This window comes from Coregonus clupeaformis, chromosome 12 (genome assembly GCF_020615455.1).
Source record: "Coregonus clupeaformis isolate EN_2021a chromosome 12, ASM2061545v1, whole genome shotgun sequence".
In the NCBI taxonomy this organism is placed as follows: Eukaryota; Metazoa; Chordata; class Actinopteri; order Salmoniformes; family Salmonidae; genus Coregonus; species Coregonus clupeaformis.
In genome coordinates this window covers 61480056-61494726 of record NC_059203.1, presented here as the reverse complement: position 1 = coordinate 61494726, position 14671 = coordinate 61480056, and the positions used below count along the sequence as shown (strand labels likewise).

At 45.2% G+C, this 14671-nt stretch overlaps 1 protein-coding gene across 2 annotated transcripts in view; it reads left to right on the top strand.

The window, feature by feature from the left end:
- Positions 1-14671, top strand: part of LOC121578330 (copine-5) — a 290164-nt gene that overhangs the window by 217483 nt on the left and 58010 nt on the right. For both annotated transcript variants that reach the window (XM_045223995.1, XM_041892641.2), the window contains 4 exons: positions 6437-6478; positions 7526-7601; positions 11587-11640; positions 12970-13031. In XM_045223995.1, the coding sequence (XP_045079930.1) occupies positions 6437-6478; positions 7526-7601; positions 11587-11640; positions 12970-13031 (234 nt within the window). The remainder of the gene's footprint in view (positions 1-6436; positions 6479-7525; positions 7602-11586; positions 11641-12969; positions 13032-14671) is intronic.

The following is a 14671-nucleotide window of genomic DNA, read 5'->3' as shown; positions in this document are numbered from 1 at the left end:
ACTGTTGTTCAGAGGAGCTAGCCAACAACACAGCTAACACACTCACTTCAAACTGAAGCTGGAAATACTGCAAACTAGCTGCACTGCGTTTCGTTTTACCTTTTTTCAATTTACATTTCTTTGTATATATTGTGACGTCACGAGAGGCTACACAGCTTTCAGCGGGATTGCTCAAGTAGTGCAAGGAGACAAGGTTCAAACAAAACAAGGATTTTATTATAGGTCTTGGGAAATTAACGAAAATATAACAAAATTCTGTTCTCTTGTGGCTCTTTAAGGGTTAACAGTTCAGGGATGTCTCTTCCACATCCAAAGTCATAATTCTCACTCGCTCAGATAACTTTTCCCCAGCCTTACTGTAGTCCACGTTGCAGCTAGTGGCCAACCCAGCAAAAAGTCCTTCCAAATGTCTCTCACGTATTTCCACAGGTGCATATATCCAAAGGTGAGTATTTCCCAAAGGTAAGTATCTCCAAATCCTTATATTCCTCATGGAAGTGGACGTGCAGCACTCTTGTCCTCCAGAGAGCCCAGCTTGGAGACTGTCTCTCTTCCCTTCCCAAACCTTCAGCTCATCAGCTCCTCATTTGTTTCAGCTGCGTGGGAAGATTGGCCATAGAGGGGGTGGAGTTCCCGACCATACCAGCAGATGGAGCCATAGCTGTCTGGGTTTGCAGCCACCTCAGGGGGATGTAACGTCCCTCCAGGACACAGCCTCTCGTGACATCACACATCCCCCTCCTCCTCGGGACCGACGTCCTCGTCGGGTAAAGGCAGCGAAGAAGGCATCACGCCGAGAGAGGCGTCCGCATTGCCGTGGTGCTTGCCAGACTGCTCTCTCTTCAACTCCTCCAACTCTAGGACCAGGGACTCAGCCTCCTGTTGTCTCTCCTTGAGTTTCTTACTGAACGCATCAGCCTTGGTTTTAGCAGAGTTTAGCTTCTGTTGAGCAGCTTTCAGTTCCTTCTCTCTCTCTGCCTCCACATTCTTCATCTTGTTCTCCAACACCTTGTACTTCTCCTCTGCCTTCTTCTGGACCTCCTTACTCCTGCGCAGGGTCTCCTCCACACTCCTCGATGGTCCTGCGCAGCCTCTCCAGCTCCTCCTGTTGCTTAGGGAAGGAGCTCTGTTGGAGTTTAGCCTGGAGGATATCTAACTCTTCTGTCTTCATGTCTAACTGTTGCTTTAACAAACGATACCTCTCAGCGGTCCCCTTCAGACCAGACAGTTCTTTGTCCAGATTCTGTAGCTCCGTCTCTGTGTCGGTCTGGGCACCTGCCATCCCCTATCAGAGCCCGGGGCGGGAGTGAGTAACTCGGAGGATTGCACCGGCCTTCCCAGGATGAGTCTTGCCTCTCCGTTTCCGAGGTACTCGGGTTATCCTCTCCTGAGACTCTCTCCAGAGTGGGTAAAAGGCTGGGCAGTCTCGTCCAATTAGGACAGGGACGGGGAGGGAATCAACCACCCCGCCGTCGTGTGTATGGTTCCCCGTGTGCTGGTCATTGTAAGTTCAGTAATGGGGTATTCTCTGGTGTCCCCATGGACACAGGAAACTGGGAGGACTTTCCCCGGGGGTCAAACACGTTGGGCCCACCAATCCTTACGCACCAGGGTGGCCCGGCTACCAGAATCCAGTAAGGCCTCCACATCATGGTGATTCACAGTTACCGGGCAGGTGGGGGTCGATCTGGGCCGCCATCTACGACTCCCAAGAGCGAGGCAAAACGGTGTGTGGGTGCTGAGCTGGAGGACTCCGCAGTGGGCATAGGTTCATCGGCTGGTTTCCCACACTGCCAGGAGATATGTCCCATCTCCCCACACCGGTAACACTGTCGAGTTTCCCCCCTCCTGGTGTACTCTTCTTGGACCCGCCTGGTTTCTGGCTCCCCCTGGAGCCGGGATAAGTCCTGACGTGGCTGGGTTCGAGACCTTGGGGTCCTTTGGACGGGTTCTTCCCATTTGTGGTGGGGCCGCCCCTCCTGGGGTCTTTTTCGGGGAAGCATTCAGCATCTCCGCTGTGGCCTGGTACTTTTCCACAGCTTCCACGGTCAGATCAGCCGTGGTCAAGGCCTGTTGACTGATGAACCGTTTTGCCTCATAAGGCAGGGCGCGTAGGTAACGATCCACCACAACGGCCTCCACCACCGCCGCTGCTGTATTCCTCTGCGGATCCAGCCATTTCCTTGCGATTCGGACAAGTTCATGCATCTGCGCCCGAGGAGGTTGGTCTGGTTGGAAGGTCCAACTGTGAAAGCGCTGGGCCATACCAAACTTTGTGAGTCCATATCTGCTGAGGATCTCAGACTTCAGGGCATCATAGTCAGTAACCTGGTCAGGGCCCAGGTCCCGGACAGCATTCAGCGATTCCCCGGTTAGAAAGGGGGCTAACAGACCAACCCACTGTTGCTTGGGCCAGGCTTCCCTAGTGGCCGTGGCCTCAAATGCATGCAGGTATGCCTCAATGTCATCGGTAGCTCCCATCTTAGATATAAAGTCACTTGCCTTTATTGGGCGGGTATTTTGGACCACCCTCTGTCTCTGCAACTGCAATTCCTCTGCCTTCAGAAGGTTGGCTTTCTTTTGCTCCTCCAAGAGAGCCACGTTTGCTTGCATCTGGGCTTGCTGGCCAGCAACAAAGGGCTTTCAATATGTCCTCCATTTCAGTCGGCGGGGAGCCTACGGCCAACTTGGAAAACTGGGTGATCAAACCTTCGGTATCCTCCTCTGACATGCACTATTAACGCTTGAGCGTGCCTGTATTCTCCACCATCTGTGACGTCACGAGAGGCTACACAGCTTTCAGCGGGATTGCTCAAGTAGTGCAAGGAGACAAGGTTCAAACAAAACAAGGATTTTATTATAGGTCTTGGGAAATTAACGAAAATATAACAAAATTCTGTTCTCTTGTGGCTCTTTAAGGGTTAACAGTTCAGGGATGTCTCTTCCACATCCAAAGTCATAATTCTCACTCGCTCAGATAATCTTTTCCCCAGCCTTACTGTAGTCCACGTTGCAGCTAGTGGCCAACCCAGCAAAAAGTCCTTCCAAATGTCTCTCACGTATTTCCACAGGTGCATATATCCAAAGGTGAGTATTTCCCAAAGGTAAGTATCTCCAAATCCTTATATTCCTCATGGAAGTGGACGTGCAGCACTCTTGTCCTCCAGAGAGCCCAGCTTGGAGACTGTCTCTCTTCCCTTCCCAAACCTTCAGCTCATCAGCTCCTCATTTGTTTCAGCTGCGTGGGAAGATTGGCCATAGAGGGGTGGAGTTCCCGACCATACCAGCAGATGGAGCCATAGCTGTCTGGGTTTGCAGCCACCTCAGGGGGATGTAACGTCCCTCCAGGACACAGCCTCTCGTGACATCACAATATCCATAAAAAATATGCCAGCTGATTCATGATTTCGACTGGCTGAGAAACGCTGCCTTCGACTGGCTGAGAAACACTGCCTGCCTGTCTGTCTCATCCTGACTCCTGACATGTTCATTACTATGGGACAGCTGGAGATCGAATTTGAATATTGAACCAATGTTGCAAATGTCGGAGAGACAGACAGCGAGGTTTATACAAATCTCCTCTGTTGAAAACTAAATGTTAGTCTAAAAGAAATGTGAGATAATGTCTAGATGCTTTTTATAGTGGAGATCAAGTTCATAAAGTGCCTGGCTGGGCTGATGAGACAGTGGATTGCGCAGTCAGATGGAACAGAGAAAATAGGCATTTTAACGTCATAGATTTAGCCGGTGGTCACTTGTGGAAACGGCTGGAATGCCGTTTTAACCAATCAGCATTCAGGATTAGACCCACCCGTTGTATAAACACACACACACTTCTTAGTTGATAGATCGTCCGGGGAAAAGGCTCACAACCTTGAAGATACTGCAACCACAGGTAGAATAGAGGAGGGAGGGAGAGAGAGAGAGATGCAGGGAGGGAGGGAGGTAATATGTTAGCTGTGCCGTTTTTCTTTTACGGCAGAAAACATCTCTGATGTCTAACTTCATTTTATAGTCGGTTCACGTGGAGATGGGGAGATAGGGTAGAGAAAGATGGAGGGAGAGGAAGGGAGGGAGGGGGAGAGAGAGAAAGATGGAGGAAGAGAAAGTATTTTAGGTGTGCCACTTTTTGGCTCTGATGTCTCTTATTTGGAGTCTCATCTGTGTTAGTGTCATGGTGGGAGCTGGGGGAGAAGGGGGAGAGGGGCGAGACGAGGAAAAGGAGAGAGAAAGATTAAACCGAGAGAAGGATGAAGCGATGCTTGGAACGTTTTACCATTCTGCAAAAAAACTCTCAACGGCATCACGTTTGTCACCCCCGTCATCGATTTGTCATCTGCTTTTGGGAAAATGTGGAGCCAGGTATTTTTAACCTGAGCAAATTTGCATTCGCTGTGGTTTAGCTCAGAGTTTTTACTTCTCATAGATACAAGTTGATCCTTCCTCTTTTGAGAATGTCAGCAACTAGCTATAGACGTTGATTCTACATATACAACGTTTCTTGCAACCATGCCAGTGTGAAACTTTATCTCAGAGTTTCTAACAGCCAGAGATGAAAATGTATTAAAATACAGTGAAAATCTATTTACATTTATTCAAAACCATTACACATGCTTGTGGATAGTGTTGGATTACATGTACAGTGAGGGAAAAAAGTATTTGATCCCCTGCTGATTTTGTACGTTTGCCCACTGACAAAGAAATGATCCGTCTATAATTTTAATGGTAGGTTTATTTGAACAGTGAGAGACAGGATAACAACAACAAAATCCAGAAAAAAACGCATGTCAAAAAAAATTATAAATTGATTTGCATTTTAATGAGGGAAATAAGTATTTGACCCCTCTGCAAAACATGACTTTGTACTTGGTGGCAAAACCCTTGTTGGCAATCACAGAGGTCAGACGTTTCTTGTAGTTGGCCACCAGGTTTGCACACATCTCAGGAGGGATTTTGTCCCACTCCTCTTTGCAGATCTTGTCCAAGTCATTAAGGTTTCGAGGCTGACGTTTGGCAACTCGAAGCTTCAGCTCCCTCCACAGATATTCTATGGGATTAAGGTCTGGAGACTGGCTAGGCCACTCTAGGACCTTAATGTGCTTCTTCTTGAGCCACTCCTTTGTTGCCTTGGCCGTGTGTTTTGGGTCATTGTCATGCTGGAATACCCATCCACGACCCATTTTCAATGCCCTTTGATGCGGTGAAGTTGTCCTGTCCCCTTAGCAGAAAAACACCCCCAAAGCATAATGTTTCCACCTCCATGTTTGACGGTGGGGATGGTGTTCTTGGGGTCATAGGCAGCATTCCTCCTCCTCCAAACACGGCGAGTTGAGTTAATGCCAAAGAGCTCCATTTTGGTCTCATCTGACAACAACACTTTCACCCAGTTCTCCTCTGAATCGTTCAGATGTTCATTGGCAAACTTCAGACGGGCATGTATATGTGCTTTCTTGAGCAGGGGGACCTTGCGGGCGCTGCAGGATTGGAGTTTGTTCTGCTGCTGACATCTTGCTTTTAGGCCTACTAACAGTCCAGTTGAAGCCTTTCATGTTCCTGACTGTGAGATGACACATGCAACTCAAAAGGGATCCACTACTACACTACCGTTCAGCGCTGGTAGCTTATGCCAGCAGGTCGAGTGCGCGCTCGCGTGAGGGCAGAGAAGGGGAGGGGACATTTTACAAGATTCAAAAATGAGAAATAAGCTAGTTTGATGGGCAATTCATTTAAAGAATAAGAGAGAAAATAGACTACAAGTGAAATAAAAGTTGAATACTTTTTTTTTTTATCCACCAATCTGAAAGGGCACTTTTCTCATAGGAGGGCAAAAGGGAAGGTTCTCAGGCAACCTGGTGTGTGTGTGTGTGTGTGTGTGTGTGTGTGTGTGTGTGTGTGTGTGTGTGTGTGTGGCTCAATTGGTAGAGCATGGAGCTTGCAACGCCAGGGTTGTGGGTTCGTGCATTTGTGTATTCTAAAAGGTTCTTAGGACACCCATCTCTCAAAGCATATCTGACCACTCAAGCAAGACATTCCACTACACTAATTTCTTCATAAATAATTATCAACAGCTAAAGTTCGATAGCCTACAATGTGTTAATAGCCTACAATGTGTTAATAGCCTACAATGTGTTAATAGCCTACAATGTGTTAATAGCCTACAATGTGTTAATAGCCTACAATGTGTTACTAATAACAACGGACAGATGGTGATTCATTGTTATATTTCTACCATTTCTCTTGTGTATTACACCAATGAGCCATAGATAGGTGCTGTAGTTTGCCTAACATCTGTAATGTGTGTGTTTTCTCAATGCAGATATTGATTTATCAGTCTGTAAACTGAAGCCACATGTTTGATTCTCTGGTCTATGACACCCTTAAGCAAAGGATGCTTCAGTAACATATTTCTGTTGGTTTGTGTTTTCTGTCATTCCAGAACGATCAAGATAGAGGTGTATGACTGGGACCGAGATGGCAGGTGAGTGCAGGTGATGGTCAGATAGAGTAGAGGGAGTTTAAGCCAACTGTTTGTAATCAATGTGTGTTTTCATGGATTCACAATGTTGATTTTGTCGTTAGTAGTCATAGTATTACACTGAGTATACACTGAACACCTTCCTAATATTGAGTTGCACCCCCCACTTTTGCCCTCAGAAAAGCTTCAATTCATTGGGGCATGGACTCTACACGGTGTCGGAAGTGTTCCACAGGGATGCTGGCCCATGTTGACTCCAATGCTTCCCACAGTTGTGTCAAGTTGGCTGGATATCCTTTGGGTGGTGGAACATTCTTGATAAACACAGAAAATATTGCGGTTCTTGACATAAACCGATGCGCCTGGCACCTACTACCATTCCCCATTCAAAGGCACATTTTTTTGTCACCTTCTGAATGGCACACATACACAATCCATGTCTCAAGGCTTAAAAATCCTTCTTTAACCTCTCCTCCCCTTTAGCTACACTGAAGTGGGTTTAACAGGTGACATCTGTGGTCCTCTGTAGCTCAGCTGGTAGAGCACGGCGCTTGTAACGCCAAGGTAGTGGGTTCGATCCCCGGGACCACCCATACACAAAAAATTTATGCATGCATGACTGTAAGTCGCTTTGGATAAAAGCGTCTGCTAAATGGCATATTATTATTTATTATTACATCAATGAGGGAACATAGCTTTCACCTGGATTCACCTGGTCAGTCTGTCATGGAAAGAGCAGGTGTTCCTAATGTTTTGTACACTCAGTGTACGTTTCCCTAAGAGTTTATTATTGGTCCAGAGGAACCTGAATGTAATATAACCATGTTTATCCTACAATTTTCACTGGCTCAATCCTAAGTAAACGGTGGAACAAAGTCGTGTTGATTATGTTATTGAAATTACGGATGTCTTCCTGTGATCAATTACGTTTCCCCCCGTCCTCCCTCCACCTTATCTCTCCTGTGTTCTCTCCTCTCTCTTGTTCCCTCTCTTCTCCTCTCTTCTGCTCTCTCCTCTCCTGTCTTCTCTCCTCTCTCATCTCTTGGTCAGCCATGACTTCATAGGGGAGTTCACCACTAGTTACCGGGAGCTAGCTCGAGGCCAGAGCCAGTTCAATGTCTATGAGGTGAGCCTTTCTTTCTTTATTACATTTATTTCATCAGATTCTGTTGGGGGGTGTCATAAAGTTTAGGGCTGCGTCCCAAATGTATTTTATTTAACCTTTATTTAACCAGAATAATACCATTGAGGTCCTCTTTTGCAAGGGGGATCTGGGCAAGGTCAAGTGATGACTAATGACAACCTATTCCCTATAGTGCACTACTTTTAACCAGGGCACTAAATAGGGAATAGGGTGTCATTTGGGATGCACCCTAAAACTCCTAAACTTCAGTCCTCCAGGATCACAGATGAAGTGTCTGTTGTTTTCATCCATGCTGCCTTTTCTTTATGCCTCTGGTCTAAATCAATGAATAATTGACTGGGACACCAATGTTACTGTTGCCCTCAAGCATTAGAGTCCTTGGAGCTATTATTAATGTGTATAGAAAGTCTTATCTTATCCTATGAGTGTTGTGTTAGGAATGCCTCTGGAAAGTCCTCTAATGCCTAACAAGTGTATTTGAGGGTACTCTATGCATGACATGCAGGTGGTTCAAAGACAGTGTTACCAATATTTCAATACCCTTACTGCGTCACACCCCCCCTCACTCCTCCACCCAGTTCTCACCCTCTTTCCCCCTGCACTATTCTTGTTTATTTTGCAGAACAACTAATGAATGCTCCTCTCTGATCCCTCTGGTCCCTCCGACACACACATGTGTGTGTCTGTGTGTGTATGCGTGTGTCTGTGTGTGTGTGTATGTGCGCGTGCACATACACACGTTCTGTCCCCAAGGTTGCAGGTTGAGAATAAGACGGAGAGAGTCAGAGATTCAGAGACAGAGAGAGACAGAGAATCAGACAGAGAACGTGAAAGATACAGAAAGAGAGAGACACACACAAAAAAAGTGCAAGAGAGAGAGAGAGAGACCACATATTCACCCTGTACACCCTAATTGACAAACAAACAAACCAAAACAAAGGCAAAGTCTTCTCATGCTTTGTTGATTTCAAAAAAGCTTATGACTAAATTTGGCATGAGGATCCGCTATACAAATTGATGGAAAGTGGGGTTGGGAGAAAAAATACAACATTATAAAATCCATGTACACAAAAAACAAGTCTGCGGTTAAAATTGGCAAAAAATACACATATTTCTTTCCACAAGTCCGTGGGGTGAGACAGGGATGCAATTTCAGCCCCACCCTCTTCAACATATATATCAACGAATTGGCGAGGGCACTAGCACAGTCTGCAGCACCCGGCCTCACCCTACTAGAATCTGAAGTCAAATGTCTACTGTTTGCTGATGATCTGGTACTTCTCCCAACCAAGGAGGGCCTACAGTAGCACCTAGATCTTCTGCACAGATTCTGTCAGACTTGGGCCCTTACAGTGAATCTCAGTAAGACAACAATAATGGTGTTCCAAAAAAGGTCCAGTTGCCAGGACCACAAATACAAATTCCATCTAGACACGTTGCCCTAGAGCACACAAATAACTATACCTACCCCGGCCTAAACATCAGCACCACAGGTAACTTCCACAAATCTGTGAACGATCTGAGAGACAAGGCAAGAAGGGCCTTCAACGCCATCAAAAAGAACATACAACGTAACGGGCACAACGTAAAACACCAAATAATGCACGCAGAGCAGAATTAGGACGATACCCGCTAATTAGCAAAATCCAGAAAAGAGCCATTAAATTCTACAACCACCTAAAAGGAAGCAATTCCCAAAACTTGCATAACATTTACATTTTTAAGTCATTTAGCAGACGCTCTTATCCAGAGCAATTAGGGTTAAGTGCCTTGCTCAAGGGCACATCGGCAGATTTTTCACCTGGTCGGCTCGGGGATTGGAACCGGCGACCTCTCGGTTGCTGGCACAGCGCTCTTGGCCACTAAGCTACCTGCCGCCTCATAACAAAGCCATCCCCTACAGAGAGATGAACCTGGAGAAGAGTCCCCTCAGCAAGCTAGTCCTGCAGCACATTTAGACCCAACCAAATCATGAGAAAAGAAAAAGATAATAACTTGACACATTGGAAAGAATTAACCTAAAACCAGAGCAAATTGGAATGCTATTTGTCCCTAAACAGAGAGTACACAGTGGCAGAATACCTGGCCACTGTGACTGACCCAAAATGAAGGAATGCTTTGATTATGTACAGACTCAGTGAGCATAGCCTTGCTATTGAGAGAGGCCTGGCTCACAAAATGAGGTAAAAACCAAGACACATATTTCCCTCAGATTACACAGACCCACAAGGAAATCTAAAACAAATCCAATCTTGATAAACTCCCATATCTATTAGGTGAAATACCACAGTATGCCATCACACCAGCAAGATTTGTGACCTGTTGCCACAAGAAAAGGGCAACCAGTGAAGCACAAACACCATTGTAAATACAACCCATATTTATGTTTGTTTATTTTCCCTTCTGTACTTCAACTATTTGCACATTGTTAGAACACTGTTCATAACCACAATATAACATTTGAAATATCTCTATTATTTTTAAACTTTTGTGAGTGTAAGGTTTACTGTTCATTTCTGATTGTTTATTTCACTTTTGTTTATTATCTATTTCACTTGCTTTGGCAGTGTAAACATATGTTAAAGAGAAAGAGAATAGCTGATGGAGGGCACACACAGACACACACACTCTTCGGCCCATCTTTTAGACGTCACCTTGGTGTTCACCATTAGTATTACCTGGCAGAGTGACAGAAACAGTGACAGAAAGGTCCTTTAGTTTCAGCATCAGCAGGTCTCTGTGCTGTCTGCATGTTAAACAGATTGTCTCACCTAGATTAGATTAGGGCCTGTCACCTCGGCGCTGCAGGGGACCTTAATGAGACCAGGCAGCTTTTGTCTTTGGAAGCACATGAGAAGGAGGGTTTTTTCTTTAGACTTTGATTCTTACTTTGGCACTGAAAACTCCAGTGAATCTCCTGCTCCTCATTCTCTCTCCCTAATTGTAAAAGGACTAATATTGTCTTGGATCAGTGGTTTGCTGTGATTTAGGGCTAGTTTCCCAGACTCAGATTACAGTAGACCAACTACTGGGCAAAACATCTTGCATCTTGTAATGGGGAGCTAATGCGAGTCCTCAGTTCTCAGTCACGGTTACACATCCCTCAATTATGGTTCACCGAACCATCTCAATTACACCTCCATTAGACACGCAATATGTGTGCCTGTCCTCTGTTTGTTCATGCATAGACAGTCTTCCTCCCACATCCAGCCTGTCAATAGTGTGGATCTGGCCCTCTCTCCAGATCCCATTCAGCCCCCAGCCCCATCTTCCAGTCCTGCCTTCCATCCGTCAGACCTAGGTTCAAATACTTTTGAAATCATTTTAAATACTTTAAAGGTTTCCTCTAGTCTACCTGGAGTGCCAGATTAGTGGGGTTTTCACTTTTGCAATTATTCTATTGGTTTCATTGTACCAGGCAAGTTCAATGAAACCCAGCTAAAGTATTTTAAATTATTTCAAATAGTATTTGAACCCAGGTAATGCTTCTATCCATTAGGTGTGAGAGAGAGATAGATAGATGGGGGAGGGAGAGGGGGGAGAGAGAGAGGGAGATTGGGGAAGAGAGAGAGAGAGAGAGAGAGAGAGAGAGAGAGAGAGAGAGAGAGAGAGAGAGAGAGAGAGAGAGAGAGAGAGAGAGAGAGAGAGAGAGAGAGAGAGAGAGAGAGAGAGAGAGAGAGAGAGAGAATCAACTAATGGAATAGTCAACTAATGGAACATGAAACCTGTATCACACCCTCTCTTTCTCTTTCAGAGAAACAGCCTTTCCCCTACAGGAGATATCTGGTACTACACTTCTCATCGCTGTCTCCTTTCTTCCATAATGACTTGTTTTTTTCCTTCCTAAAAGCCCCCTGCTGTGAGGAGAATCCCCTCCATATCCACCATCCTCTAAATATCTCCTTAACAGACCATAATTGCTTATTCTTTCTCTCTAATTCTATCATTTCGTTTCTTCTCCTCTTAGGTAGTGAATATCAAAAAGAAAATGAAGAAAAAGAAATATGTGAATTCTGGAACAGTGAGTATAGCCTGCACAGTATGAGCGTTAGAACATTGCTGTCATCCTTCGCTATTATCCATCCATCCCTCCCCCTTTCACTCTCCCTCACTCCTCACTCGCCTCCTCTGCACTTCTTCTTCTGGTAATTATTCTGGTTTTCTCTGATGGTTATCTGGGCTCTGTCGAAAGGAGCAGTGCTACCAAACATAGACTGTGACTGTCAATGCAGGTTTTGCTCATTAACTAGTATCTCCTCTTCTCTCGCCTTCCTGTTAATTAAAACTTGTGAAAGATGAAGAACACGTGTGTCCATCCGCTTCAGCTGTCCAAAGACATTAGACAATGGTCCCCGTCTCTGTCAGAGAAACACACAGAGCAGAGATGTGAGTTCTGAGAGCCAGCTAACTAGCTAGTGTAGTGTACATTGTTTCGTAACATTGACAGATGGAGGGAGGGAGTCGAGGGAGGAGGGGTGAGTAGGTAAAGTAAAGTTAGCGAAGTGAAGTGAAGCGAAGCGATCGAACAAGAGAGGGTGAGAGAGGTTCTTGAACAACGACAGCAGCAGAGAAATGTGGGAGGAAGGAGTGGAAGAAAGGAATGAAGGAAAAAAGAAAGAAACGAAGGAAGGAAATAAGGAAGGAAGGAAGATTATGAAAGTCTCCCCTCACACCCCAGGAGAGATCAGAGAGTGGGAGTAGTGTAGTTAGCATCTCGTAGCACGCGGCGACTAATGTGATATCGGCTCGCTACGAAGACTGATTACAGGGCCCAGCTCCCACGTTCCCATCCGCTCTCTGTCTCTCTCTCTCTCTCTCTCTCTCTCTCTCGTTCTCAATCTTTCTCTCTCTCACCCTCTCTCTCTCATAAACCCAGATGGAGCTGTACATATGCATCCCATCCTCACTCTCTCTTTCTTGTTCTATCTATCTGTCCACTCTCTCTCTTTCTCCCTCCACCTCTCTCTCTCCATCCCTCTCCCCCGTGGTTTCAGAGAGTGTAGTAATGAACACATCAGTCATCTACAGTATGTGTCTGTTATGAGAGTAGGTTGCGTCCCGCCACGTCCCACGTCTTGTTTCAGGATGAGGAGGGTGATGTGCTATTGGATAGCATGGCTCCGTCTGAGTGAACATATGCTGCCTGTTGGTGTATGTGGGGACTAGGGAGAGAGAGAGAGAGAGAGAGAGAGAGTGTGTGTGTGTGTGTGTGTGTGTGTGTGTGTGTGTGTGTGTGTGTGTGTGTGTGTGTGTGTGTGTGTGTGTGTGTGTGTGTGTGTGTATTGGAGAGGCCTGGATGTGGAGGGGTACTGAGGTTTTCATCTTTCTGTTTGTGCTTTCTCTCTTCCAGGTGACCCTCCTCTCCTTTTCAGTGGAATCAGAGTGCACCTTCCTGGATTACATCAAGGGAGGGTGAGAGGGAGGAGAAGGGAACACACACACCACATACAAACACACTCGCACACATATGCACACACACTCTGTGATATAGACTATCTATAATAAAGTATGTGGACATCCCTTCAAATTAGTGGATTTGGCTATTTAAGCCACACGCGTTGCTGACAGGTCTAAAGAAGCATGATATGAAGAAAATGTAGTCTATTTCGGAAGAAAATAATAGCATACTCTGAGTTGTCCTTATGTTAGGTCCTGATGTGGCTATGCCAAATGGCTGTGGGCTACACTAGTTAATTAAATCGGAGGGACCAGAGGGATCAGAGAGGAGCATTCATTAGTTGTTCTGCAAAATAAACAAGAACAGTGCAGGGGGAAAGAGGGTGAGAACTGGGTGGAGGAGTGAGGGGGGGTGTGACGCAGTAAGGGTATTGAAATATTGGTAACACTGTCTTTGAACCACCTGCATGTCATGCATAGAGTACCCTCAAATACACTTGTTAGACAAGATTTGCTTATAATTCCGTGGCATTATTTTATAGTATGAAGAATACAATTGAACAAAGCTGAATAAAATATAAATATTTTCTCCAAAAGATTTGAGGAAGTGCGCACATGCGGCTATTGTGTTGAGCGGTTAACAAATAAATAGGTACTCCTATATGCTTAATTTAGAGTTATTAATGTAACTTTAGCTGTTCTACAAACGTTGGGCTATATGTTTTGATTTTAATACATTGTAATGCTGCATGATGAGATTCTAATGATGATTTGAAAAAAGTCGCTTGAAAGGCATGAGCTCTGCTTATTTTTTTTGCGCAGGCTGCACACACTCCAATAGTCTCTCATTCACAATTTGACAAGCACTTGATAATGCCTCGAATTTCGCTGCATCCCATTTGTGGCGGTAAAGCACCCCAAAAAAAAAATCCATGCATTTTGCGGCCCGGAGTGCTGCGTTGTTCCCTTCTCTCTGAGTGTGCTGCGCAATCTGAATCCCTCTCACTCGCATGGCTCTCCGTAACGTGATCGGTTCTTTCTCACAGGCTACAAATTAAAAAAGACACCCGGGACGCAACTGCGCGCGTCCTTATCCAATTCCGAGGTCCATATTGAAGATATTGGAAGAACTTGTCCACATTTACTTTTCGTCAGCCAACAAGATGAATAGGCCTAACGAACAGCAGAAGCACTAGCCTATGTCAATCTACTATCCCCCATAGTACAAAAGTCAACCTATTCTATTCTGTGCGATAAATAAATATACCATACATAGTCTGTGACAGTTGTGGGATGCGATAGATCCCAAATTAATACAACACTAGCATCAAAAAACCTTATTTATGCAATGTGGCTGACGCAACAGATCAGAACGTTTAGCTTAAAATTGTGAAACTATTAGGCTATTTCTTCACATTATAAGCGCAGCAATGCACACATGGTAGTAGGCTATAAGCGCGAATGTTCCATTAGCAGAAAACACCATTATCAAAAGTGACCGCAAATTCAATTATGCGTGTAATGCTTTTATTATAAAGGTGCCTTTTTATGGTGAAAATTATCTTCCCCAAATTTGAAACTCAAGCGCTGCTTATATATGCCAGTTAGGCTCTACACCCCTTGTAAAGCGGATTAATGTGCTCAATTTTAAGAAG